This window comes from Petromyzon marinus, unplaced genomic scaffold, assembly GCF_048934315.1.
Source record: "Petromyzon marinus isolate PM22_M1 ecotype Great Lakes invasive population unplaced genomic scaffold, UKy_Petmar_22M1.pri1.0 PM_G_Scaffold_202, whole genome shotgun sequence".
Taxonomy (NCBI): Eukaryota; Metazoa; Chordata; class Hyperoartia; order Petromyzontiformes; family Petromyzontidae; genus Petromyzon; species Petromyzon marinus.
Window position 1 is genome coordinate 160,385 of NW_027422765.1, and position 26,158 is coordinate 186,542.

Genomic DNA, 26,158 nt, shown 5'->3' on the forward strand with positions numbered 1-26,158 from the left:
GAGGAACCAAATCTGATTGGCTCCAAGGCGTAGCGAGGAGGGCGAGACGCCAAAATAATTTAGCGGGAAAAAAAAAATCTCATGTCACGTGGGTAGGAGGGAACCAAACCTGATTGGCTCCAAGGCGGGGGCGGGGAGGAGCCAAAAAAAATTTGGCGGGAAAAAACTCCCGCGTCACGTGGGTAGGTTTAGTTACTTGTAGGAACAACCACAAAGCACACAGATGTAGTTTTATATCACTCCCATTGTTTCCCTCCACGATGTCTCCTTTAAGCAATAAATTACTCGCGGGGTGAAAAGAAAACAGTCATCTCGACGAATACTGGCACATCTTATGCCCCTCACGAGGCAAACTATTCACAAATTACATCGTTTGTATTTTGTCAATGACCATAGCCTCAGCCCTGCCCCATAAACTCAGCAGTGTCCCATAGACTCAGCACTGTCCCATAGACTCAGCACTGTCCCATAGACTCAGCACTGCCCCATAGACTCAGCACTGCCCATAAATTCAACAGTGCATATTTAAACTATCTGCGAATCACGGGCTGGACATTTGAGGCCACTTTTTACCTCACGTTTTCCCTCACGAGAGGCGATCTCGCACCCCTGGGGGGTCGTCATCGTCGTTAATTTCTGCTCCGAAATAAAAAAAATTCAAATCCGCACCTCACGACTCTCAAAATGGCGCCTGGCCGAGGAGGAGTCTCAAAAATTTGGCGGGAAAAAAAAATCCCGCGTCACGTGGCTAGGGAGGAACCAAATCTGATTGGCTCCAAGTCGCCGCTTGGACCAATCAGAGAGCTCCAAGCGCCTCGCCTCACAGCAGCTCCGCTCCTGCACTGATAGATCACTGCAGAAGGTCTCTCGTCTATAGTTGAATAGTGTAATAGTGTGTGTGTCTGTGTGGATGTGTGTGTATGTATCTGTGTGTATGTGTGTGTATGTATCTGTGTGTGTGTATCTGTGTGTGGTGTGTGTCTCTGTGTGTGTCTGTGTGTGTCTCCGTGTGTGTGTCTCTGTGTGTGTGTTTGTGTGTGTGTCTGTGTGTGTCTCTGTGTCTCTGTGTGTGTGTGTCTGTGTCTCTGTGTGTGTCTCTGTGTGTGTACATGTGTGTGTGTCTCTGTATGTGTGTCTCCGTGTGTGATGTGTGTGTCTCTGTGTGTGTGTCTCTGTGTGTCTCCATGTGTGATGTGTCTCTGTGTGTGTCTGTGTGTGTGTCTCTCTGTGTGTGTCTCCGTGTGTCTCCGTGTGTCTCTGTGTGTGTCTGTGTGTGTGTATGTGGGGAGCGGTAGTGTAGTGGTTAGCGCTACGCCGCGCTACGATTCTCTGAACCGGTCCTGGGCCTCCCCTAGGTCGACTCAGCCTCAAATGAGTACCTGGTGTGGTGGTGTGTGTAGTAAACATCACCACTGGGGGAGACAAAGGCGGTCGGGCGTGGTGCTGGCCACCCACCCCCTCGTGTGCCACAGTGCCGGCCCTTATAGGTGCTGCTACTCGCTTACAGCACTCGCCCCTACAGATTGTTAAGGCTGTACGGGGGGTCTTTGTGTGTGATATCTGTGTGTGTCTTGTGTGTGTGATGTGTGTGTGATGTCTGTGTGTGTCTTGTGTGTGTGTGATGTCTGTGTGTGTGTGATGTCTGTGTGTGTGTGATGTCTCTGTGTGTGTCGTGTGTGTGTGATGTCTGTGTGTGTGTGTGATGTCTGTGTGTGATGTCTGTGTGTGTGTCGTGTGTGTGTGATGTCTTTGTGTGTGTGTGATGTCTGTGTGTGTCTTGTGTGTGTGTTGTGTGTGTGATGTCTGTGTGTGTCTTGTGTGTGTGTGTGATGGCTGTGTATGTCTTGTGTGTGTGTGTGATGGCTGTGTGTGTGTGATGTCTGTGTGTGTCTTGTGTGCGTCTGTGTGTGTGTGATGTGTGTGTGATGTCTGTGTGTGTCTTGTGTGTGATGGCTGTGTGTATGTGATGTCTGTGTGTGTCTTGTGTGTGTCTGTGTGTGTGATGTCTGTGTGTGATGTCTGTGTGTATGATGTGTGTGATGTCTGTGTGTGTCTTGTGTGATGTGTGTGTGTCTGTGTGTGTCTTGTGTGTGTGATGTCTGTGTGTGTGTCTTGTGTGTTTGTGATGTCTGTGTGTGTGTGTGTGATGGCTGTGTGCGTGTGATGGCTGTGTGTGTCTTGTGTGTGTGATGTGTGTGTGATGTCTGTGTGATGTCTGTGTGTGTGTGATGTCTGTGTGTGTCTTGTGTGTGTGTGTGATGTCTGTGTGTGTCTTGTGTGTGTGTGTGATGTCTGTGTGTGTGTCTGACAGGTGATCCGCTCTTTTGAAATCGGATGAGGTAATCTCGCAGATCCTCATCGTTTGAGCAGCGTTAAGCCCCTCGCACAGATTTGAATATTCCCCAAGCTTCCTAATCACTGCCAGGCTCAGGCGTTAACATCTCCTAGCCACCGTGATGATGATGATGGTGGAACCCACGACCTCCTGCTGTATACCAGGCGAGGTAGTTAACATCACCTAGCCACCGTGATGATATTGATGGTGGTGGTGGAACCCACGACCTGCTGTATACCAGGCGAGGTAGTCAACATCTAGCCACCGTGATGATGATGATGGTGGAACCCACGACCTCCTGCTGTATACCAGGTGAGGTTGTCAACATCTCCTAGCCACCGTGATGATGATGGTGGAACCCACAACCTCCTGCTGTATACCAGGCGAGGTAGTCAACATCTCCTAGCCACCGTGATGATGATGATGGTGGTGGAACACACGACCTCTTGCTGTATACCAGGTGAGGTAGTCAACATCTCGCTCACCCCCAGGCTTGGTTGCAGGATGTCCACGAAGGGTCCCAAGTACTCGTTTGGCCTACTGCTGGATTCTCCTCCCCGGCGCACAAAGACCAGAGCCAAGCTACACAGCACCACCGCCTCCACCTCCTCCGCCTCCTCGTCTTTGCTCAGCTCCACGCCCGCGGCACGCCACTCCAGGATGCAAGGTCGGAGAGAGTGCAGGAGGGCAATCAGCGGCGGAGCTAGGGGGCGGGGGGGGGGTGACAGGGTTAGACAATTGTCACCCCCGAAAAAAAATAAAAAATCGAAAAATCTGAAACATTGTGCGTGTAAGTGCACGACACTCGGTCCGGCGGACTTCGTGTAACTGCACCGTCAGAGCGTGTCGCCAAACCGATGGCGTCTGGTTCAACAAGCCTGACTCTCTAATCATCTTCTTTGGTTCTTTCGGTAAAGTCACCACCACGTAGAATGAGAATAAAATAATAAAATAAAACAATAAAATTCTCACGACGTTTCGGCCGCAACGCAGGTGGCCTTCTTCAGGCCACCTGTCGTCCCAACAGGTCTGTCCCTTTAAACCTGAAGAAGGCCACTTGTGCTGTGGCCGAAACGTCGTGAGACTTTTATTGTTTTATTATTTTATTCTCATTCTACGTGGTGACTTTACCGCAAGAACCAAAGAAGATGAATCCTTGCAGTCACGAAAGCTTTAAATCGAAATCTCTAATCATTCTTGAAGTTAACATTTGTTGAATGTCACCCCGGGCTGAAAATCCTGGCTCCGCCCCTGAGGGGGATGACGCCTCTCCGCGGATTATTTTGATGTTGACGGATTACCGTACTTTGGCTCCTCTTGCTCCATATCCTTTGGTTCTTTTGGTGAGGTCACGTGGACTGCTCCTACGTCAGCTCCTACATCGGCGGTCCACCTGCTGTGTTCGTTTCACACCTGGTGACGGTTGCTTGTGTCGCGATCCAAACGTCGTGATCCATTAAAATGTTTTCGTACCTATGTGAGTTTTTGCCGAAATAACTCAACAACATGAATTCCTGTGGTCACGACAGGTTTAAGGAACAGATTGCATCTGGCTGCTCTCCGCTCCCTGCGGAGCATTAAGGCCCCGACAAGCCCACGGCTTTCCATTCCGGGCACCGTTCTGTGATGTTGCGTCGAGCAAATGTGTGGCCCTACGCAGCCTCTCCCCCCCCTCCCTTTAGAAAATCAGCTCGCTCCCTCCGCTAGGGTCTTGTCAAAGGGGAGCACCGTTAATCCTGCCGAACAGGATTTCGCACAAGACCTCGCTGGGGTTGGTGGGCGGTGGGGGGGGGAGACGAGAGGGAGGCGTCGTTCCTCGCCAGCTGTCGAAGAATGCAAGCTCTCTCGCTTCTGTTTTTGGTGAAGCCTCTCTCTTGAACGATGTCGGCCTTCTGGTGCCATCGCGCTCCCCCCGTGCCGCGTTGGAACAGGGCCGTGAGCGCGAGGAGCCCCGAAGAAAACGGACCGCTTTAATTAAGTCTCCGTCCGCCCCCCCCCCCCCCCCCGTTTCTCTTGTTCCCAGAGTCGGGATTGGCCGACCGGAGCGGCAACGCCGACACCGCCACAACCACCAGCGGCGGCGGCAGGGCCCGCGGCGGTGGTGGCGGTGGCGGCTGCGGTGATGCTCCCACCGTGGTGATGCCAGGCTTCTCCTCCTGGGCCCCGCGGGCGCCCCTCCCCTCTTCCCGGTTCCGTGCGGCGCCAGGCGGCTCGCGGCGGCAACGCCAGCGGCATGCGCCCGGCAGCAGCAGCAGGGCCACCACGTCCACCGGTAGACTCACACAGAGACCCGTAGACTCACACAGAGACCCGTAGACTCACACAGAAACCCATAGACTCGCACAGAGACCCGTAGACTCACCACCCTTCATAGACTCATACAGAGACCCATAGACTCACCACCCTTCATAGACTCACACAGAGACCCGTAGACTCGCACAGAGACCCATAGACTCACACAGAGACCCATAGACTCACACAGAAACCCATAGACTCACACAGGACCCATAGACTCACACAGAGACCCATAGACTCACACAGAAACCCATAGACTCACACAGAGACCCATAGACTCGCACAGAGACTCGTAGACTCACACAGAAACCCATAGACTCACACAGAGACCCGTAGACTAACACTGAAACCCATAGACTCACACAGAGACCCATAGACTCGCCACCCTTCATAGACTCACACAGAGACCCGTAGACTCGCACAGAGACCCATAGACTCACACAGATACCCATTGACTCACACAGAGACCCGTAGACTCACACAGAGACCCGTAGACTCACACAGAGACCCGTAGACTCACACAGAGATCCGTAGACTCACATAGAGACCCGTAGACTCACACAGAGACCCGTAGACTCACACAGAGACCCATAGACTCACACAGAGACCCATAGACTGACACAAAAACCCATAGACTCAGACAGAGACCCATAGACTCACACAGAGACCCGTAGACTCACACAGAGACCCGTAGACTCACACAGAGACCCATAGACTCACACAGAGACCCATAGACTCACACAGAGACCCGTAGACTCACCACCGTTCATCGACTCACGACAGGAGGCAGCACCCCGTCTCTCTTGTGGCCCCGCAGCGACCTCGTTCTCCACGACTGACGACGCCGACGCCGGCGACGAGGAGGAGGAGGAGGAAGTGGAGGCGAGGTCGGTGGTGGTGGCGTTGGCAGAGGGCCGAGGTATCGCTCGGGGCGAGGTCGGCCTGGCCAGCATCGACCTGCGCTGCCCCGAGCTGGTGCTGTGTCAGTTCCCCGACAGCCAGCCCTACGTCAAGGTCAGCCTCCGCCCCTCCTTCTCTCTCCGTGCACGAACACAAAGGGCCCCCCCCCTCCTGTGCAGTGCGTGTTATGAACCGGGCCCTGAATTAAAAACTAAAACACGCACATTCTTCACCTGCGCGGTAAAGCGATTGTCATTTTTGTCACTTGCTGTACGGCCGGATAATGCGACACATCTCTAACCTAAGTTTTCTTTGTGGTTGTGGTTGTTTTGATTTGAAGCTTTCGTGACTGCAGCAGTAATTCATATTCTTAGCTCTTTCGGTAAAGTCACCACGTTGAAGGGAAACAATAAAATACTAAAATATATATAAAACTATAAAAATTCTCACGACGTTTCAACCATAACACAAACGGTCATCATCAGATGTCAAAACCAACGGCAAGAAACATTTGAAAGAAGTGGCGGTTCACAATAATTTATTTATTTATAATCGGTGCATTTATTTATTTATAAAAATACGTTGGCGCCACGATTTGTCAGTTTATTTAGAATGACGAGTCCATCTATGTTCTGAAAAGAGGAGGGGGGAGACGAAAAATTAATGTATGCTGTCTGAAAGCCACCGTAAGCGTGAACAATCAATTAAGACCTGAAATAGTTTATCAAATCCTTACAATGATTGCTAAGCCAGAATACATCTTCTCGGTTTAAATTGTCTCTGTGCTTATTATTTTATTGTTTCCCTTCAACGTGACTTTACCGAAAGAGCTGAGAATATGAATCACTGCAGTCACGAAAGCTTTAAGTCAAAATTTGATGCTTTTCTTGGTCGTGTTTTTGTTGGTTTGTTGGTTTGTTGCGGTTGCACTCCGATTCAAGAGCCGGATGGCTCACAGGGCTATACCCAAAATAAACTGAAAACTGAAACTGAACCTTCAACACACTCGGCCGTTCGTAAAAGCTGAAGGGTGGTTTCGTACTCTGGTAAGAGAGCAGAATCACCGAACCGGAATTGATCGCTTGAAAGCGTTTAGCGCGGGGCCCTTGAAAGTGCGGGACCCAGTAGCCACGTAAGTAGCTACGTGCCAATGTGTGCGTGTCGTTATTCTGCAGGTATGCAGTATATTTATATACATTGACAGGTTAAGTTAGTATTAAACTATTAAACACTAGTTTTTTAATTTTACCTTACCTCATGCACCTAGCTTGGCACAGCAGTCAACCCACTGCACCTGGGTCTGTCCCGTGACCTCCTCCTGGTGCACCTAGCCTGGCACAGCAGTCAACCCATTGCACCTGGGTCTGTCCTGTGACCTCCTCCTGGTGCACCTAGCCTGGCACAGCAGTCAACGCACTGCACCTGGGTCTGTCCCGTGACCTCCTCCTGCTGCACCTCAGCCTGTTATTCTCGTTGCTGGCGCTGCTGCTGCTGCTGCTGTTGCTGCTGCTGCTTGTTCAGGCGATCACCAAGCTGCAGGTGCTACGCCCGCTGGAGGTGGTGATGCCCCAAACGGCCTGCAACCCAAACGCCAGCAAAATGTTCACCCTGCTGAGGGACTACTTCCCTGTGAGCACGCACGGAGGGCATCGCCACTACTCACCACGCGGAGACTCCTAGACTCATCACACAGAGAGCCATAGACTCACCACGCAGAGACCCATAGACTCATCACACAGAGACCCATAGACTCATCACACAGAGACCCACAGACTCATCACGCAGAGACTCCTAGACTCATCACACAGAGACCCACAGACTCACCACACAGAGACCCATAGACTCATCACACAGAGACCCATAGACTCATCACATACAGAGACCCATAGACTCACCACACAGAGACTCCTAGACTCATCACACAGAGACCCACAGACTCACCACACAGAGACCCATAGACTCATCGCACAGAGACCCAAAGACTCACCATACAGAGACCCATAGACTCACCACACAGAGACCCACAGACTCACCAGAGACCCACAGACGCACCACAGTGGGTGCTGCCACCTCGTGGTGAGTGCGTGTGCAGGAGGCCCACGTGACCACGGTGCTGAGGAAATATTTCAACGAGGAGCGGGGCATGGACGCCGTGCGAAGGCTCTGCGTGCCCCACATGGCCACCGTACTCATGGACGTGCAGGGGAAGTGAGTGGGTGTGTGTAGGTGTGTGTGTGGATGTGTGTGTGGGTGGGTGAGTGGGTGGGTGAGTGGGTGAGTGAGTGTGTGGGTGAGTGTGTGGGTGAGCGGGTGAGGAGCTCACCGGTGAGCTCCTCCGGCAGGCAAGGCTGCGTTGGCTGGGCCATGTAGCCCGCATGCCCAGCCACCGCATGCCCAAACAGCTTTTGTTCGGCCGCATCGAGGGGGCTAAACGGGCACGGTACGGGCTAGAGAAGAGATGGAGTGGTTAGGGTTAGGGTTACCCACTCACTCACCCACCCACCCATCCACTCACCCATCCATTCATCCACCCACTCACCCACCCCCCTCTCACCCTCCCCCCTGCCGACCACCCCCAGATACTACTGCCTGGCTTCGCCGGCGGCGCTGCTGCAGTATGTGGAGTTCATCCAGGGCGTGGTGCTCGCCCCGGCCTCCGTGCGCGTCTCCTTCTGCGGCAGTGAGCGCACCGCCATGATCGACGGCACAACGGCCGCCAACCTGGAGCTGCTGCGCAACTCCCACGACCCCCGGTAGACGATGCCTCCTCTTCCCTCGCTAGCGGGGATAGCCGCTCCCCCTTCTGTGTGTTGGTGTGTGTGTGTTGGTGTGTGTGTTGGTGTGTGTGGTGTGTGGGTGTGTGTGGTGTGTGTGGTTGTGTGTGGAGCCAGGAGATTGAATATCTACCCTCGGGGCTCCTCCAGAAACAACGAAAAACCACTACGGGTGGCCACGTGGAATGTTCGAACGCTCACTGCGGAGGAGAGGCTGCCACTCCTCTGTCGGGAGCTGGACCGGTACCGCCTGGATCTATGTGGCATTCAGGAGGTCCGGTGGACTGGCTCTGGCTCCTGCCACCATGAGGGGTGGACAGTCCTCTACTCGGGACAGCAGACTGCCAAAAAACAGGGAGTGGTTCTTCTTTTGAACAAAAGAATGAAGGGGGCGTGGGAGCGTGGCGGTGAGGTGTGGGAAGCTGTAAGCCCCAGGCTACTTTGGGCTCGCCTTCCCATCAACCCGAGGCGAGGAATGGTGGTCGTGGTTACTTATGCCCCCACCGAAGATGAACATCCGTGGAGGGATGCAGGCAAAGCCGATGAGTCAGATGCCTTCTATGACCTCCTGTCGCAGGTGCTGGCTAAAGTGGCCCCTCGGGATAGAGTGGCCCCTCGGATAGGTCATGTAACCCGCATGCCCAGCCACCGCATGCCGAAACAGCTTTTGTTCGGCCGGATTGAGGGGGCTAAGCGGGTGCGGCACGGGCTAGAGAAGAGATGGAGTGATGTGGTACAGGAGGACGTGGAGCTGAGTGGACTTGCCGATGACTGGTACCAGCGGTGTCAAGATCGGCCTCTGTGGAGGAGGCTCATGAAGGACGCTACTGGGCAGTTGGAGGCAGTCGCCCTCCAACAACAATGGAGGGCAGAGGAGCGACGCTCACAACAACGAGCGGAGCGCCGGGTGGCTAAAGCACAGCAGGTTGCCACAGTAGGGGGCACAGGTGGTGCATCAGCCAGTCATCTCAGTCAGTCGACCCGTGGCACCTGGGTCTGCCCCGTGACCTCCTGCCAGCGGGCGTTCGACACTTCACGTAGCCTCAGGGTGCACATAGCCTGGCACAAGCGTCGTGGTGATGTCACCGCCACTTAGTGGCGAATGGTGGTTGTTGTTGTTTTGTGGTTTGTGTTGGTGTGTGTGTGTTGGTGTGTGTGTTGGTGTGTGTTGGTGTGTGTGGGGGTGTGTGTGGGTGCAAGTGTGGTAGTGTGTGTGTGTTGGTGTGTGTGCGTGTATGTGTGGGTGCGAGTGTGGTGTGAGTGTGTGTGGGTGTGTGTTGGTGTGTGTGTGACCCTCCTCCACCCGTGTGTGTGTGTGTGTGCGTGCGAGCGTGCACCCAGGAGCTCCCACTCGCTATTCGGGGTGCTCAACTACACGAGGACGCGTGGAGGAGCGCGCCGGCTCAGAGCCAACATCCACGAGCCGCTGGTGGACGAAGAGACGCTCAGAGGCCGTCTCGACTGTGTGGATGAGCTGATGCAGGAAGACAACTTCTATAGAGTGCAGGCCGGTGGGTGGGTGGGTTGGTGGGTGGGTGGCTGAGTGGGTGGGTGGGTATGTGGGTGGGTGAGTGGGTGAGTGAGTGGGTGGGTGGGTGAGTGGGTGAGTGAGTGGTTGGGTGGGTGGGTGAGTGGGTATGTGGGTGATGGGGCAGTTGTGGAGAGAGTGGAGAGTTTCCCATACCTGGGCAATGTGCTCATGACCGGCTCCGGTTTAACAGCAGAGGTCTCACTCCGAATCAGTCGAGCGGCATTATCTTTTAATCGGTTGCGTAACGCTGTGTGGAAGTTACCTGGTCTGTCGCTCCGCACGAAGCTTCGGGTCTTCCCTCCCTTCTCTACGCTTGTGAAACGTGTACCCCCCTAATGGAACATCTTCGCCGGTTAGAAATATTTAGGCTGGCCTGCCTACGATCAATCCTGGGTTTAACCAGGCTGGATTGTGTAAGGAGCTCACAAATCCTCGAAAAATTTGGACAAAGTCCCATCGGTGAGCTCCTCCGGCAGGCAAGACTGCGTTGGCTGGGCCATGTAGCCCGCATGCCCAATCACCACATGCCCAAATAGATTTTGTTCGGCCGGATTGAGGGGGCTAAACGGGCGCGGCACGGGCTAGAGAAGAGATGGAGTGATGTGGTACAGGAGGACGTGGAGCTGAGTGGACTTGCCGATGACTGGTACCAGCGGTGTCAAGATCGGCCTCTGTGGAGGAGGCTCGTGAAGGACGCTACTGGGCAGTTGGAGGCAGTCGCCCTCCAACAACAACGGAGGGCGGAGGAGCGACGCTCACAACGACGAGCGGAGCGCCGGCTGGCTAAAGCACAGCAAGTTGGCACAGTAGGGGGCACAGGTGGTGCATCAGCCAGTCATCTCAGTCATCTTAGTCAGTCGACCCGTGGCACCTGGGTCTGCCCCGTGACCACCTGCCGGTGGGCGTTCGACACTTCATGTGGCCTCAAGGTGCACATGGCCTGGCACAAGCGTCGTGGTGACGTCACCGCCACTTAGTGGCGAATGGCGGTTGTTGTTGTTGTGTATGTCTGTGTGTGTGTGTCTGTGTGTATATGTGTGATGTCTGTGTGTATGTGTGTGCAGCTATCAGTCAGTTTCTGGATGTAGACCACCTGCTCTCAATGCTGATTCAAATCCCTAAGACAGAGACGGTGAGATGATCACTTTAATCATCATCAGCATCACCTCGCTCAGCACCACACAGTACCCCTTCATCACGTTAAACAGGGGTGGGGAACGTCCGGTCTCTGGCCCTGCCAAGGCAACCGCAGGCAGGACTCGAAATTCAATAAATCTAGGTAGAGCAAACCTGGAAGAGCAGTTGCGAGTAGCAACAACATCGTCAATACCGGCTAACATCACCAAACGCTTCGCCAAAGAGAAGCAGTTCCAGCCCATCGCATTAGGGGCGAGTTAATTAAACGTTTGACCGGATATAATGGGCTAATTTTTAAGTTGATCAATTTTGTATGGCCCGCGAATGATGTTGTAAATATCCAAATGGCCCTTGGTAGAAAAAAGGTTCCCCACCCGTGATGTAGAGAGAGAGGCTATTTAGTGATCTATTTATTTGTCTATATTTATCTCTACATGTATCTATCTATATTCGGTAAAGTCACGTAGAAGGGAAATAATATAAATATAAAACAATACAATTTTCTTGCTGTGGTTTTCACACCTTGATGATGATTACTTGTGTTGCAGTCGAAACTTCGTGATAATTTTATTGTTTTATATTTTTATTATTTTATAGTTTCCCTTTCTACGTGGTGACTTTACCGAAAGAACCAAGAATATGAATCCCTGCGGTCACGAAAGCTTTAAATCAAAATGTATCTATCTATGTATCTGTCTATCCATCCACCCTGTTCCAGTTGAGAACTTCTGAGTCTAAGATCAACTATGCCATCCACCTCAAGCATGTCCTGGAGTTGGTGTCTCCACTGCAGGTTACATCGCCTGCCCAAGATCACTGTCATCACTAATTATTGTTAATCACTACCATCACTAATTATCATTAATCACTGTCATCACTAATTATTGTTCATCGCTATGATCACTAATTATCATTAATCACTGTCATCACTAATTATTGTTAATCACTACCATCACTAATTATCATTAATCACTATCATCACTAATTATTGTTAATCACTATCATCACTAATTATTATTGATCACTGTCATCACTAATTATTGTTAATCACTATCATCACTAATTATTGTTAATCACTATCATCACTACTTATTGTTAATCACTATCATCACTAATTATTGTTAATCACTGTCATCACTAATTATTATTGATCACTGTCATCACTAATTATTGTTAATCACTGTCATCACTAATTATTATTGATCACTATCATCACTAATTATTGTTAATCACTGTCATCACTAATTATTATTGATCACTATCATCACTAATTATTGTTAATCACCATCATCACTAATTATTGTTAATCACCATCATCACTAATTATTGTTAATCACTGTCATCACTAATTATTGTTAATCACTGTCATCACTAATTATTGTTAATCACTATCATCACTAATTATCGTTAATCACTGTCATCACTAATTATTGTTAATCACTATCATCACTAATTATTGTTAATCACTATCATCACTAATTATTGTTAATCACTGTCATCACTAATTATTATTGATCACTATCACCACTAATTATTGTTCATCACTGTCATCACTAATTATTATTGATCACTATCACCACTAATTATTGTTAATCACCATCATCACTAATCATCGTTAATCACTATCATCACTAATTATTATTAATCACTATCATCACTAATTATTGTTAATCACTATCATCACTAATTATTGTTAATCACTGTCATCACTAATTAATTGATCACTATCACCACTAATTATTGTTCATCACTGTCATCACTAATTATTATTGATCACTATCACCACTAATTATTGTTAATCACTGTCATCACTAATTATTATTGATCACTATCATCACTAATTATTGTTAATCACTGTCATCACTAATTATTATTGATCACTATCATCACTAATTATTATTGATCACTATCATTATCATTAAGCTGCCACTGGGGGTGCCCCTAGGCCACAGCAGACTCACACACAGAGACAGCTGCCACTGGGGGTACCCCTAGGCTACAGCAGACTCACACACAGAGACAGCTGCCACTGGGGGTGCCCCTAGGCTACAGCAGACTCACCCACAGAGACAGCTGCCACTGGGGGTGCCCCTAGGCAACAGCAGACTCACACACAGAGACAGCTGCCACTGGGGGTGCCCCTAGGCAACAGCAGACTCACACACAGAGACAGCTGCCCCTGGGGGTGCCCCTAGACCACAGCAGACTCACACACAGAGACAGCTGCCACTGGGGGTGCCCCTAGGCAACAGCAGACTCACACACAGAGACAGCTGCCACTGGGGGTGCCCCTAGGCAACAGCAGACTCACACACAGAGACAGCTGCCACTGGGGGTGCCTCCACAACACCCACAGGTAGGGTGAGTGGCAGGTGAGGTGAGTGGTGAGGTGAGGGGTTGGTGAGGGGTGGGTGAGTGTTGAGTGAAGGGTGAGGTGAGTTGAGTGGTGAGGTGGTGAGTGGTGAGGTGGTGAGTGGTGAGTGACAGGTGCAGGTGTCACTCTCACCTATCTCTCCCCTGCTGTGTTCCCAGCGAGCGCTCAGCCCCTGCAAGACTCCACTGCTGACAGCCTACCAGAGCTCCCTGTTGGACTGCAGGTGACGAGGAGACCAGGCTGGTGGTGGTGGTGGAGGTGGTGACTGTGGTGACGGTGGTGGGGGTGATGGTGGTGGAGGAGGTGGTGGTGGTGGGGGTGGTGGTGGGGGTGGTGGTGGGGGTGGTGGTGGTGGGGGTGATGGTGGTCGAGGAGGTGGTGGTGGTGGTGGTGTGGGTGGGGGTGGTGGAGGAGGTGGTGGTGATGGTGGGGGTGGTGACGGTGGTGGTGGTGGTGGTGGGGGTGGAGGTGTGGGTGGTGGTGGGGGTGATGGTGGTGACGGTGGTAGTGGTGGTGGTGGTGGTGGTAGTGGGGGTGGTGGTGTGGGTGGTGGTGGTGATGGTGGTGATGGTGGTGACGGTGGTGAGGGTGATGGTGGTGATGGTGAGGGTTGTGACGGTGGCAAAAACAACCCCCTACCTCCTCGTTGGTACCGGATGGCAACGCTGTGGTGGGCAGTGCCATGGGGGGAGGGCCTATTTAGATTTTTGGCTTTTCCCTTAATGACGTTTGTAGCCACCACAGCAGCCAATTGGGGGCTCTGCATGGGTGCGAGGGGCTGGTAACCCATCTACGTTCAATTAATTATCACCAAACCATGAATGAAAAATGTAATTAATAAGCTTGTGCCGGAGGCCCCGGGGGGATAGGCATTTATGACGTCTCCTGGCCAAACCCCATTTGGCGGAGCCAGGAGACTGAATCCTTCCCCTCGGGGCTCCTCCTTTAACAACGAAAAGCCACTACGGATGGCCTCGTAGAATGTTCGAATGCTCACTGCGGAGGAGAGGTTGCCACTTCTCTGTCGGGAGCTGGACCGGTACCGCCTGGATCTCTGTGGTAATCAGGAGGTCCGGTGGACCGGCTCTGGCTCCTGCCACCGTGAGGGGTGGACAGTCTTCTACTCAGGGGAGGAGACTACCAAACAACAGGGAGTGGCTCTTCTTCTAAACAAAAGAATGAAGGGGGCGTGGGAGCGTGGTGGTGAGGTGTGGGAAGCTGTAAGCCCCAGGCTACTTTTTGGGCTCGCCTTCCCATCAACCAGAGGTGAGGAGTGGTGGTCATGGTTAGTTATGCCCCCACCGAAGATGAACATCCGTGGAAGGATGCAGGCATAAGTCAGATGCCTCCTATAACCTCCTGTCACAGGTGCTAGCTAAAGTGGACCCTCGGGATAGAGTCATCTTGTTGGGTGACTTCAATGCCCGAGTTGGTCATGATGCTGACACCTGGTCTGGAGTGATTGGAAGGCATGAGCCAGATCAGCTCAATAACAACGGCAGGAGGTTGCTAGATTTGTGTGCAGCCCATGGGCTTATAATTACCAACACGCTGTTCCGGCATCGGCGCATCCACACAACATCATGGATGCATGCCGGGTCTAAGCAAGGCCATCTACTGGATGTCATAGTGACGGAACAGCGAATGCGGGCCCATGTCCTTGACACCAGGACCTACCGTGGTACTGATCTGCCCACTGACCATCGACTAGTCATCTGTAAGATGCGCCTGCCATTCTTCCACTCCGGTGGTGGGTGTACACCCAGGACCCCATTTAAACCCATAGTGGCCTGGTCTCAGTGTGGCTGGGGTTGGCATCGTCCCCCACTCCTCCTAATGTCGAGGGACAATGGGCGAGATTTAGGACTGTGGCTCATGCAGCTGCAATGGCTGCTTTGGGTACACGGTCCAGACCTCCCCAGAGACCTTGGCTGACAGTGGAGGTGCTCAGGCTGGCTGAGAAAAGCGACAGGCCCACTCTCATAGCCTACAGCATCCCGCGTCGGAGAATGAGGAGGCTTACCGTAACCTTTGCTCGGAAGTATGGAGAGCCGTGAGGTGCTGCAAGGATGGGTGGTGGTCGCGGGTTGCTGAGGAGATGGAGTCTGCCTCAATGGCCCGCGATCACAAATCGCTCTTTAACTCCATAAAAAAATATAACCTGCAGCGCCACACCTATTACCATCATTAGGGGAAAGAACAGTGACCAAATCTCCGACCCCGAGGAACAGGTTTGCATATTTGCTGAGCATTTCTGTGAGGTCCTGGGGGAGGAAAAATCCCTCAACCTGGAAAACATCGTGGGCCAAAGTGGGGATGACACTACTGAGGCTGCGGTGCCTCAAATATTGGAAGAAGTCACCCCCTGTGAGTGGCTGGCTGAGGTGCCATCTGTTGAGGAAGTACTGAAGGCAATCCAGAGTCTGAGACCAGGAAAGGCACCGGGTAGAGACGATCTCCCATGCAAAATGCTGAGGAAGGGTGGCGTTTGTGCACAAACTGTCCTACATGACATCATAACAACAGTCTGGACCACTGGATGGGTTCCGCAGGATTGGAAGAATGCCCTGGTGGTCCCCCTCTTTAAGAAGGGGGACCGTACAGACTGTAACAACTACAGGGGTATCTCACTCCTCAGTGTGCCGGGAAAGGTCCTGGCAAGGATTATTCAACATCGCCGTGCAAGGCACGCTTAGAAGAGGCATGCGGAACCCCAATGCGGTTTCAGGAAAAGGCGTTCCTGCACATGTCATATTTTCTGTCTGTCTGCTACAGTATAGGTATAGGGAATTCCAACAAGACCTACATCTCTGCTTTATTGACCTGACCAAGGCCTATGACACCATCAGTAGGCCTGGGCTCTGGGTTGTTCTTCGTGCTTTCGAAGTCCCTGACCCTCTGCTCATGATCATTAAGGACCTTCATGATAGTGAGCGGGCCCAGGCAAATCTACGTGGCCGGGAGTCGGAGCCATTCCCTGTACACCTTGGGGTGCGGCAGGGATGTCCTCTGGCTCCCACATTATTAAACATCTATTTTGACCACGTAGTTCGTGAAGTCTTCAGTAGCTGTACCGGAGGAATTCCCATCTGGTACAGATAGAATGGGAGGCTGATCGATGCCCGGGTGCGGTCAAGGGATGGCTCCCGATTGTTCAACCATGTAATGTATGCCGATGATCTGGGAATTGCTGCTCACTCAAAGGAGGAGTTGGAGGCACTGCTGCTGAACCTGGAGCTTGCCACTAAGAGGTGGAGCCTTACCCACTGAAACTAAGCACTTGCCTGGGTATTTTGTGCCATCGGACACTCCACCCCCACAACTTCCAATTGGTGATGGGATAGTTGTGGGGAGAGTGGAGAGTTTCCCATACCTGGGCAGTGTGCTCATGACCGGCTCCGGTTTAACAGCACTCGGAATCGGTCAAGCGGCATTATCTTTTCATCGGTTGCGTAATGCTGTGTGGAAGCTACTTGGTCTGTCGCTCCGCACTAAGCTTCAGGTCTTCTCGGCCACAGTCATTCCCTCCCTTCTCTATGCCTGTGAAACGTGGACCCCCCTAAGGGAACATCTTTGCTGGTTAGAAACATTTAGGCTGGCCTGTCTACGATCCATCCTGGGTTTAACCTGGCTGGATTGTGTGAGGAGCTCACAAATCCTTGAAAGATCTGGGCAAGGTCCCATCGGTGAGCTCCTCCGGCAGGCAACACTGCGTTGGCTGGGCCATGTAGCCCGCATGCCCAGCCATCACATGCCGAAACAGCTTTTGTTCAGCCGGATCGAGGGGGCTAGAGAAGATGGAGTGACGTGGTACAGGAGGACGTGGAGCTGAGTGGACTTGCCGATGACTGGTACCAGCGGTGTCGAGATCGGACTCAGTGGAGGAGGCTCGTGAAGGATGCTACTGGGCAGTTGGAGGTAGTCGCCCTCCAACAACAACGGAGGGCGGTGGAGCGACGCTCACAACAACGAGCGGAGCGCCGGGTGGCTAAAGCACAGCGGGTTGGCACAGTAGGGGGCACAGGTGGTGCATCAGCCACTCATCTCAGTCAGTCCCCCCCTGGCACCTGGGTCTGCCCCGTGACCTTCGTGCCAGCGTGCGTTCAACACTTCACGTGGCCTTGAAGTGCACATGGCCTGGCACAAGCGTCGTGGTGACGTCATCGCCACTTAGTGGCGAACGGCGGTTGTCGTCGTCGTTGTTGTTGTCGGCGACGGTGGCGGCGTCGATGGCGGCGGCGACACCACAACCCCCACCGCGTCTCCTCCCCCGCTGTCCCCGTGCCAGGTTCCCTGCGATCCTGGGCAAGCTGCGCACGGTGCTGACCGACGATTTGCCCTTCCGCAAGGGCAACCTCCTCTCGGCCAGGACACGGCGCTGCCACGTCGTGCGCCCCGGCCTCAACGGCTTCCTGGACCTCGCTCGGCGCATCCTCTCCGAGGCTGTCGGAGACATCGAAGGCACGGCACGGCTCACCCACCCGTAGCCCTCCCCGGCCGTCTTTGTATCTCTCTCTTCCTCTCTCTCTCTACCGCCTGCTGCTGTACGTTTGGAGTTTGCGTGTCTCTCTCATCATCGTCATCATCACGGTGGCTGCGAGATGTCAAGTACCTCGCCTGGTACGCAGGAGGTCGTGGGTTCCACCATCATCTCCCCCCCCCCTCTCCTCCTTTCTCCCCCACTCTTCCCCCTCTCTCCCCTGCCCATTCTCTCTCTCAGAGATCATCAAACAGCTCTCCGTGATTCACAGCCTGCCCATTCTCTCTCCCAGAGACCATCACACAGCTCTCCGAGATTCAGAACCTGCCCATTCTCTCTCTCCCAGAGATCATCAAACAGCTCTCCGTGATTCACAACCTGCCCATTCTCTCTCTCCCAGAGATCATCAAACAGCTCTCCGAGATTCACAACCTGCCCATTCTCTCTCTCCCAGAGATCATCAAACAGCTCTCCGAGATTCACAACCTGCCCATTCTCTCTCTCTCAGAGATCATCAAACAGCTCTCCGTGATTCACAACCTGCCCATTCTCTCTCTCCCAGAGACCATTACACAGCTCTCTGAGATTCAGAACCTGCCCATTCTCTCTCTCCCAGAGATCATCAAACAGCTCTCCGTGATTCACAACCTGCCCATTCTCTCTCTCCCAGAGATCATCAAACAGCTCTCCGAGATTCACAACCTGCCCATTCTCTCTCTCCCAGAGATCATCAAACAGCTCTCCGTGATTCACAACCTGCCCATTCTCTCTCTCCCAGAGATCATCAAACAGCTCTCCGAGATTCACAACCTGCCCATTCTCTCTCTCCCAGAGATCATCAAACAGCTCTCCGTGATTCACAACCTGCCCATTTTCTCTCTCTCCCAGAGATCATCAAACAGCTCTCCGAGATTCACAACCTGCCCATGTCCATGAGCTACAGCGCCCTGCGTGGCTTTTACATCCAGACGTCCGCTCACTCCCTGCAGCCCGAACAGCGTCTGCCAGAGGTCTTCATCAAGGTCAACGCACAGAGACTCACAGACTCATCACACAGAGACTCACAGACTCACCACACAGACTCATAGACTCATCGCACAGAGACCCATAGACTCATCGCACAGAGACCCACAGACTCACCACACAGAGACTCATAGACTCATCACATAGAGACTCACAGACTCATCGCACAGAGACCCATAGACTCATCGCACAGAGACCCACAGACTCACCACACAGAGACCCATAGACTCACCACACAGACTCATAGACTCATCGCACAGAGACTCACAGACTCATCACACAGAGACTCACAGACTCACCACACAGACTCATAGACTCATCGCACAGAGACCCATAGACTCATCGCACAGAGACCCACAGACTCACCACACAGAGACTCATAGACTCATCACATAGAGACTCATAGACTCATCGCACAGAGACCCATAGACTCATCGCACAGAGACCCACAGACTCACCACACAGAGACCCATAGACTCACCACACAGACTCATAGACTCATCGCACAGAGACTCACAGACTCATCACACAGAGACTCACAGACTCACCACACAGACTCATAGACTCATCACACAGAGACCCATAGACTCATCGCACAGAGACCCATAGACTCACCACGCAGAGACGCATAGACTCATCACACAGAGACTCAGACTCACCACTCACAGACTCACCACTCATAGACTCACCACTCACAGACTCACCACTCATAGACCCAGAGTCTATGTGTGAGTTTATGTGTCTAGGTGTGAGACTATGTGTGAGTCTGTGTCTATCTGTGAGTCTATGTGTCTTTGTGTGAGTCTATGTGTCTATGTGTGAACTATGTGTGAGTCTATGTGTCTACGTGTGAGTCTGTGTCTATGTGTGATTCTATGTGTCTATGTGTGAGTCTATGTGTCTATGTGTGTGTCTACGTGTGAGTCTATGAGTCTATGTGTGAGTCTATGTGTCTATGTGTGAGTCTATGTGTGAGTCTATGTGTCTATGTGTGAGTCTATGTGTCTATGTGTGAGTCTCACCCCTCACCCCACCACTCACCACACCCCTCACTCACCACCCCTCACTCACCACTCAGCGCACCACTCACCACACCCCTCACTCACCCCTCACCACCCCTCACTCACCACTCACCACCCTCACTCACCACTCACCACCCCTCACTCACCACTCACCACCCCTCACTCACCACCACTCACCACCCCTCACTCACCACTCACCACCCCTCACTCACCACCCCTCACTCACCACTCACCACCACTCACTCACCACCACTCACTCACCACTCACCACCCCTCACTCACCACTCACCACCACTCACTCACCACCACTCACTCACCACTCACCACCCCTCACTCACCCCTCACTCACCACTCACCACCCCTCACTCACCACTCACCACCACTCACCCCATCACTCACCACTCTCACTCACCACTCACCACCCTCACTCACCACTCACCACCCTCACTCACCACTCCCCACCACTCACTCACCACTCACCATCCTCACTCACCACTCACCACCACTCACTCACCACTCACCACTCTCACTCACCACTCACCACCCTCACTCACCACTCACTCACCCCTCACTCACCCCTCACTCACCACTCACCACCCCTCACTCACCACTCACCACACCCCTCACTCACCACTCACCACCCTCACTCACCACTCACCACCCCTCACTCACCACTCACCACCACTCACTCACCACTCACCACCCCTCACTCACCACTCACTCACCCCTCACTCACCCCTCACTCACCACTCACTCACCACCCCTCACTCACCACTCACCACACCCCTCACTCACCACTCACCACCCCTCACTCACCCCTCACCACACCTCACTCACCACTCACCACCCTCACTCACCTCTCACTCACCACTCACCACCCCTCACTCACCCCTCACCACACCTCACTCACCACTCACCACCCTCACTCACCCCTCACTCACCACTCACTCACCACCCCTCACTCACCACTCACCACCCCTCACTCACCACTCACCACCACTCACCCCACCACTCACCACCCTTCACTCACCACCCCTCACTCACCACCCCTCACTCACCACTCACCACCCCTCACTCACCACTCACCACCCCTCACTCACCACCCCTCACTCACCACTCACCACACCCCTCACTCACCACTCACCACCCCTCACCACCCCTCACTCACCACTCACCACACCCCTCACTCACCACTCACCACCCCTCACTCACCACTCACCACCCCTCACTCACCAGGTGAGCAAACGTGGGAACCTTCTCAGCTACACCACCATGGACCTCATGAGGCTGAACTGCCGCAGCCAGGAGGCCGTGGAGGAGATTTACCTCATGTCCAACGTGTGAGAGAACACCCCTACCCCAGGCAGAGTGTGGTGGACTAATCTCCATCTGTTCCTCCACTCACTGCCCCGTCTACCTGTGGGGGTTGCAGAGGAACCCCCTGGCTATGCCCTGCACTACTATACACTACACTATACACTACACTATACACTACACTATACACTACACTATACACTACTATACACTACACTATACACTATACACTACACTATACACCACAATATACACTACACTATACACTACACTATACACTACACTATACACTACAATATACACTACACTATACACTACACTATACACTACACTATACACTACACTATACACTACTATACACTACAATATACACTATACTATACCCTACACTATACACTACTATACACTACACTATACCCTACACTATACATTACTATACACTACACTATACACTACACTACTATACACTACACTATACACTACACTATACACTACTATACACTGCACTATACACTACAATATACACTACACTATACACTACACTATACACTACTATACACTACACTATACACTACACTATGCACTACTATACACTACACTATACACTACTATACACTACACTATACACTACACTATACTACTATACACTACACTATACACTACTGTACACTGTACATTACACTATGCACTACACTATACACTACTATACACTACACTATACACTACTATACACTACACAATACACTACACTATACACTACTACACTATACACTACATTATACACTACTATACACTACACTATACACTACACTATACACTACTGTACACTATACACTACACAATGCACTACACTATACACTACACTATACACTACTGTACACTATACACTACACTATACACTACTGTACACTATACACTACACTATGCACTACACTATACACTACACTATACACTACTGTACACTACACTATACATTACTATACACTACTACACTACACTATGCACTACACTATACACTACACTATACTCTACTGTACACTACACTATGCACTACACTATACACTACTGTACACTACTCTTTACACAACACCCTTTGGGGAGGGGAGGGTGACCCCCGCTCTGTCTCCGTGCCCAGGGTGTTGTCCAAGCTGTTTGCGGAGATCCGGGAGGACATTGTGTGTCTCTACAAGCTTGCTGACGCAGTGTCCATGGTGGACATGCTGCTGGCATTCGCTCACCGCACCACGCTCACCAAGTCCGGTACGCGGTGGGTGGGTGGGTGAGTGGGTGGGTGAGTGAGTGGGTGGGTGGGTGGGTGAGTGGGTGGCTGAGTGGGTGGGTGAGTGAGTGAGGGAGTGAGTGGGTGAGTGAGTGGGTGAGTGAGTCGGTGGGTGGGTGGATGAGTGAGTGGGTGAGTGAGTGGGTGAGTGAGTGGGTGAGTGAGTGGGTGGGTGAGTGAGTGAGGGAGTGAGTGGGTGAGTGAGTGGGTGAGTGGGTGAGTGAGTCGGTGGGTGGGTGAGTGAGTGGGTGAGTGAGTGGGTGAGTGGGTGGGTGATTGAGTGGGTGAGTGGGTGAGTGAGGGAGTGAGTGAGTGAGTGGGTGGGTGAGTGGGTGGGTGGGTGAGTGAGTGGCCTTCACCCCCCGTGACCTCCCCCCGTGATCGTCACCCCCGTGACCTCCCCCCGTGACCTCCGCCCCCGTGACCTTCACCCCCCGTGACCTCCGCTCCCGTGACCTCCCTCCTGTGACCTCCCCCCCTGTGACCTCCTCCCCCCCCGTGACCTCCCCCTCCGTGACCTCCCCCCCGTGACCTCCCCCCCGCTGTCTGTGGTGAGCTGCAGTCCGTCCGGAATTCTCTGACACGCTGGCCCTCAAGGGGGCTCGCCACCCCATCCTGGAGCGGGTGCTGGGCTGGCCGCTGGTGCCTAACGACGTCTTCCTGTCGGACGCCTCAAACTTCCTCGTTGTCACGGGGCCCAACAACAGCGGCAAGTCCACGCTGCTGAGACAGGTGGCACTCTGCCAGGTGATGGCACAGATCGGTGAGTGGGTGGGGGGGGGTGAGTTGGTGAGTGAGTGAGTGGGTGGGTGAGTGAGTGAGTGAGTTGGTGAGTGGGTGAGTGAGTTGGTGAGTGAGTGAGTGGGTGAGTGAGTGAGTTGGTGAGTGGGTGGGTGAGTTGGTGAGTGAGTGAGTGAGTGGGTGGGTGAGTGAGTGAGTTGGTGAGTGGGTGGGTGAGTTGGTGAGTGAGTGAGTCGGTGGGTGAGTGAGTTGGTGAATGGGTGGGTGAGTTGGTGAGTGAGTTGGTTGGTGAGTGGGTGGGTGAGTTGGTGAATGAGTGAGTTGGTGAGTGAGTGAGTGGGTGAGTGGGTGAGTGATTGGGTGAGTGAGTCAGTGAGTTGGTGAGTGAGTGGGTGAGTGATTGAGTGGGTGAGTCAGTGAGTGAGTGAGTGAGTGGGTGGGTGAGTGACTGTTTGAGTGAGTGGGTGAGTGAGTGATTGAGTGGGTGGGTGGGTGAGTGAGTGGGTGAGTGATTGAGTGGGTGGGTGAGTGAGTGGGTGAGTGATTGAGTGGGTGAGTAAGTGGGTGAGTGATTGAGTGGGTGAGTGAGTGGGTGAGTGAGTGAGTGGGTGAGTGAGTGAGTGAGTAGGTGAGTGAGTAGGTGAGTGAGTGAGTGGGTGATTGAGTGAGTAGGTGAGTGAGTGGGTGAGTAAGTGAGTGAGTGGGTGATTGAGTAGGTGAGTAAGTGAGTAGGTGAGTGTTTGAGTGAGTGAGTAGGTGAGTAAGTAAGTGAGTGAGTGTTTGGGTGAGTGAGTGAGTAGGTGAGTAAGTAAATGAGTGAGTGTTTGAGTGAGTGAGTGAGTAGGTGAGTAAGTAAGTGAGTGAGTGTTTGAGTGAGTGAGTGAGTAGGTGAGTAAGTAAGTGAGTGAGTGTTTGAGTGAGTGAGTAGGTGAGTAAGAAAGTGAGTGAGTGTTTGAGTGAGTGAGTAGGTGAGTAAGTAAGTGAGTGAGTGTTTGAGTGAGTGAGTGAGTAGGTGAGTAAGTAAGTGAGTGAGTGTTTGGGTGCTACCACTGCTTCAGGTTGTTTCGTACCAGCCGACTTTGCCTGCGTGAGGATCGCTGATCAGATCTTCACTCGCATCGGTGTGGACGACGACATCCAGCCACTCTCCTCCACCTTCACCATCGAGATGAGAGAGGTGGGTGGGGAGTGAGAGGGTGGGTGAGTGGGTGGGTGGGTGAGTGGATTGGTGAGTGGGTTGGTGGGTGAGTGTGTGAGTGGGTGGGTGAGTGTGTGAGTGGGTTGGTGAGTGGGTGGGTGAGTGGTTGGGTAGGTGGGTGAGTGGGTTGGTGAGTGGGTGTGTGAGTGGGTGGGTGAGTGGATGTGTGAGTGGGTGGGTGAGTGGGTGGGTGAGTGGTTGGGTAGGTGGGTGATTGGGTTGGTGATTGGGTGTGTGAGTGGGTGGGTGAGTGAGTGAGTGAGTTGGTGAGTGGGTGGGTGTGTAGGTGGGTGAGTGGGTGGGTGACCCCCGGTGACCCCCATGACCCCAGGTGAACTACATAGTTCGCACAGCCACCGACCGCTCTCTGGTGATCATCGACGAGCTCGGGAGGGGCACCGGGGTCCACGAGGCCCTGGGGATCTGTCACTCGGTCTGTGAGTGTCTCCTGCAGCGCAAGGTGGTGACCACTCACACTCACCACAAACACTCACCACTCACACTCACCACACTCACCACTCACACTCACCACTCACCACTCACCACCCTCACCACCCTCACCACCCCTGTGTGTCTCCCCCCCCTCCCCCAGACGTTCACCATCTTCGCCACCCACCACCTGGAGCTGAGCCACCTCTCCACCCTCTACCCCAACGTCTCCAACAGCCACTTCCTGGTGGAGTCGCGCAATCAGCAGCAGCAGCAGCTGCCCTGGGCCGGCCGTCGTGACGGTAAAGCCGCTGGTGCCGACGACTCGCGGACGGTGCCACGTGTGACGTGCACGTACAAGCTGGTGCAGGGGCACACGCCGGACACGCACTACGGTACTACGCGTGTGTGTGTGTACGTGTGTGTGTGTGTACGTGTGTGTGTACGTGTGTGTGTGTGTGGTCCGGAAAAACAACCCCCTACCTCCTCGCGGTGCCGGATGGGCAACTCTGTCGTGGACAGTGCTTTGGGGCGAGATCCAATTTTGATTGGCTCCTCCCCTCATGGCAAATGCATCCACCACAGGGGCTAAACGGGGGCTCTGGACAGGTGCGAGGGGCTGGTAACCCTTCCACCTTCAATTAATTACCACGAAACCACGAGTTAAACTGAAATATGTAACTAATAAGCTTGTGCCGGAGGCCCCGGGGGGACAGGCGTCTATGACGTCTCCTGACCAAACCCCATTTGGCGGAGCCAGAAGACTGAATATCTACCCTCGGGGCTCCTCCAGAAACAACGAAAAACCACTACGGGTGGCCACGTGGAATGTTCGAACGCTCACTGCGGAGGAGAGGCTGCCACTCCTCTGTCGGGAGCTGGACCGGTACCGCCTGGATCTCTGTGGTATTCAGGAGGTCCGGTGGACCGGCTCTGGCTCCTACCACCATGAGGGGTGAACAGTCCTCTTCTCACGGCAGGAGACTGCCAAACAACAGGGAGTGGCTCTTCTTCTAAACAAAAGAATGAAGGGGGCGTGGGAGCGTGGCGGTGAGGTTTGGGAAGCTGTAAGCTCCAGGCTACTTTGGGCTCGCCTTCCCAACAACCGGAGGTGAGGAGTGGTGGTCGTGGTTACTTATGCCCCCACCGAAGACGAACATCCGTGGAGGGATCCAGGCAAGGCCGATGAGTCAGATGCCTTCTATGACCTCCTGTCACAGGTGCGAGCTAAAGTGGCCCCTCGGGATAGTCATCTTGTTGGGTGAATGCCCGAGTTGGTCATGATGCACCTGGTCTGGAGTGATTGGAAGGCATGGGCCAGACCAG

The 26,158-nt window shown here is 53.0% G+C and overlaps 1 protein-coding gene across 1 annotated transcript; it reads left to right on the forward strand.

Annotated features, from left to right (window-relative positions):
- The first annotated feature begins 848 nt into the window (after positions 1–848).
- On the forward strand, positions 849–25,439 carry LOC142912459 (mutS protein homolog 4-like). The gene is made up of 19 exons (XM_076060657.1): positions 849–2,339; positions 2,839–3,002; positions 4,359–4,607; positions 5,448–5,644; positions 7,052–7,159; positions 7,623–7,738; positions 8,110–8,283; positions 9,646–9,815; positions 10,900–10,967; positions 11,691–11,765; positions 13,505–13,569; positions 17,635–17,812; positions 18,720–18,848; positions 21,108–21,211; positions 22,321–22,445; positions 23,027–23,227; positions 24,264–24,382; positions 24,735–24,863; positions 24,996–25,439. The coding sequence occupies exons 1-19, from the start codon at positions 2,335–2,337 to the stop codon at positions 25,422–25,424; spliced, it is 2,805 nt and encodes a 934-aa protein (XP_075916772.1). The 5' UTR covers positions 849–2,334; the 3' UTR covers positions 25,425–25,439.
- Positions 25,440–26,158: the final 719 nt, after the last annotated feature.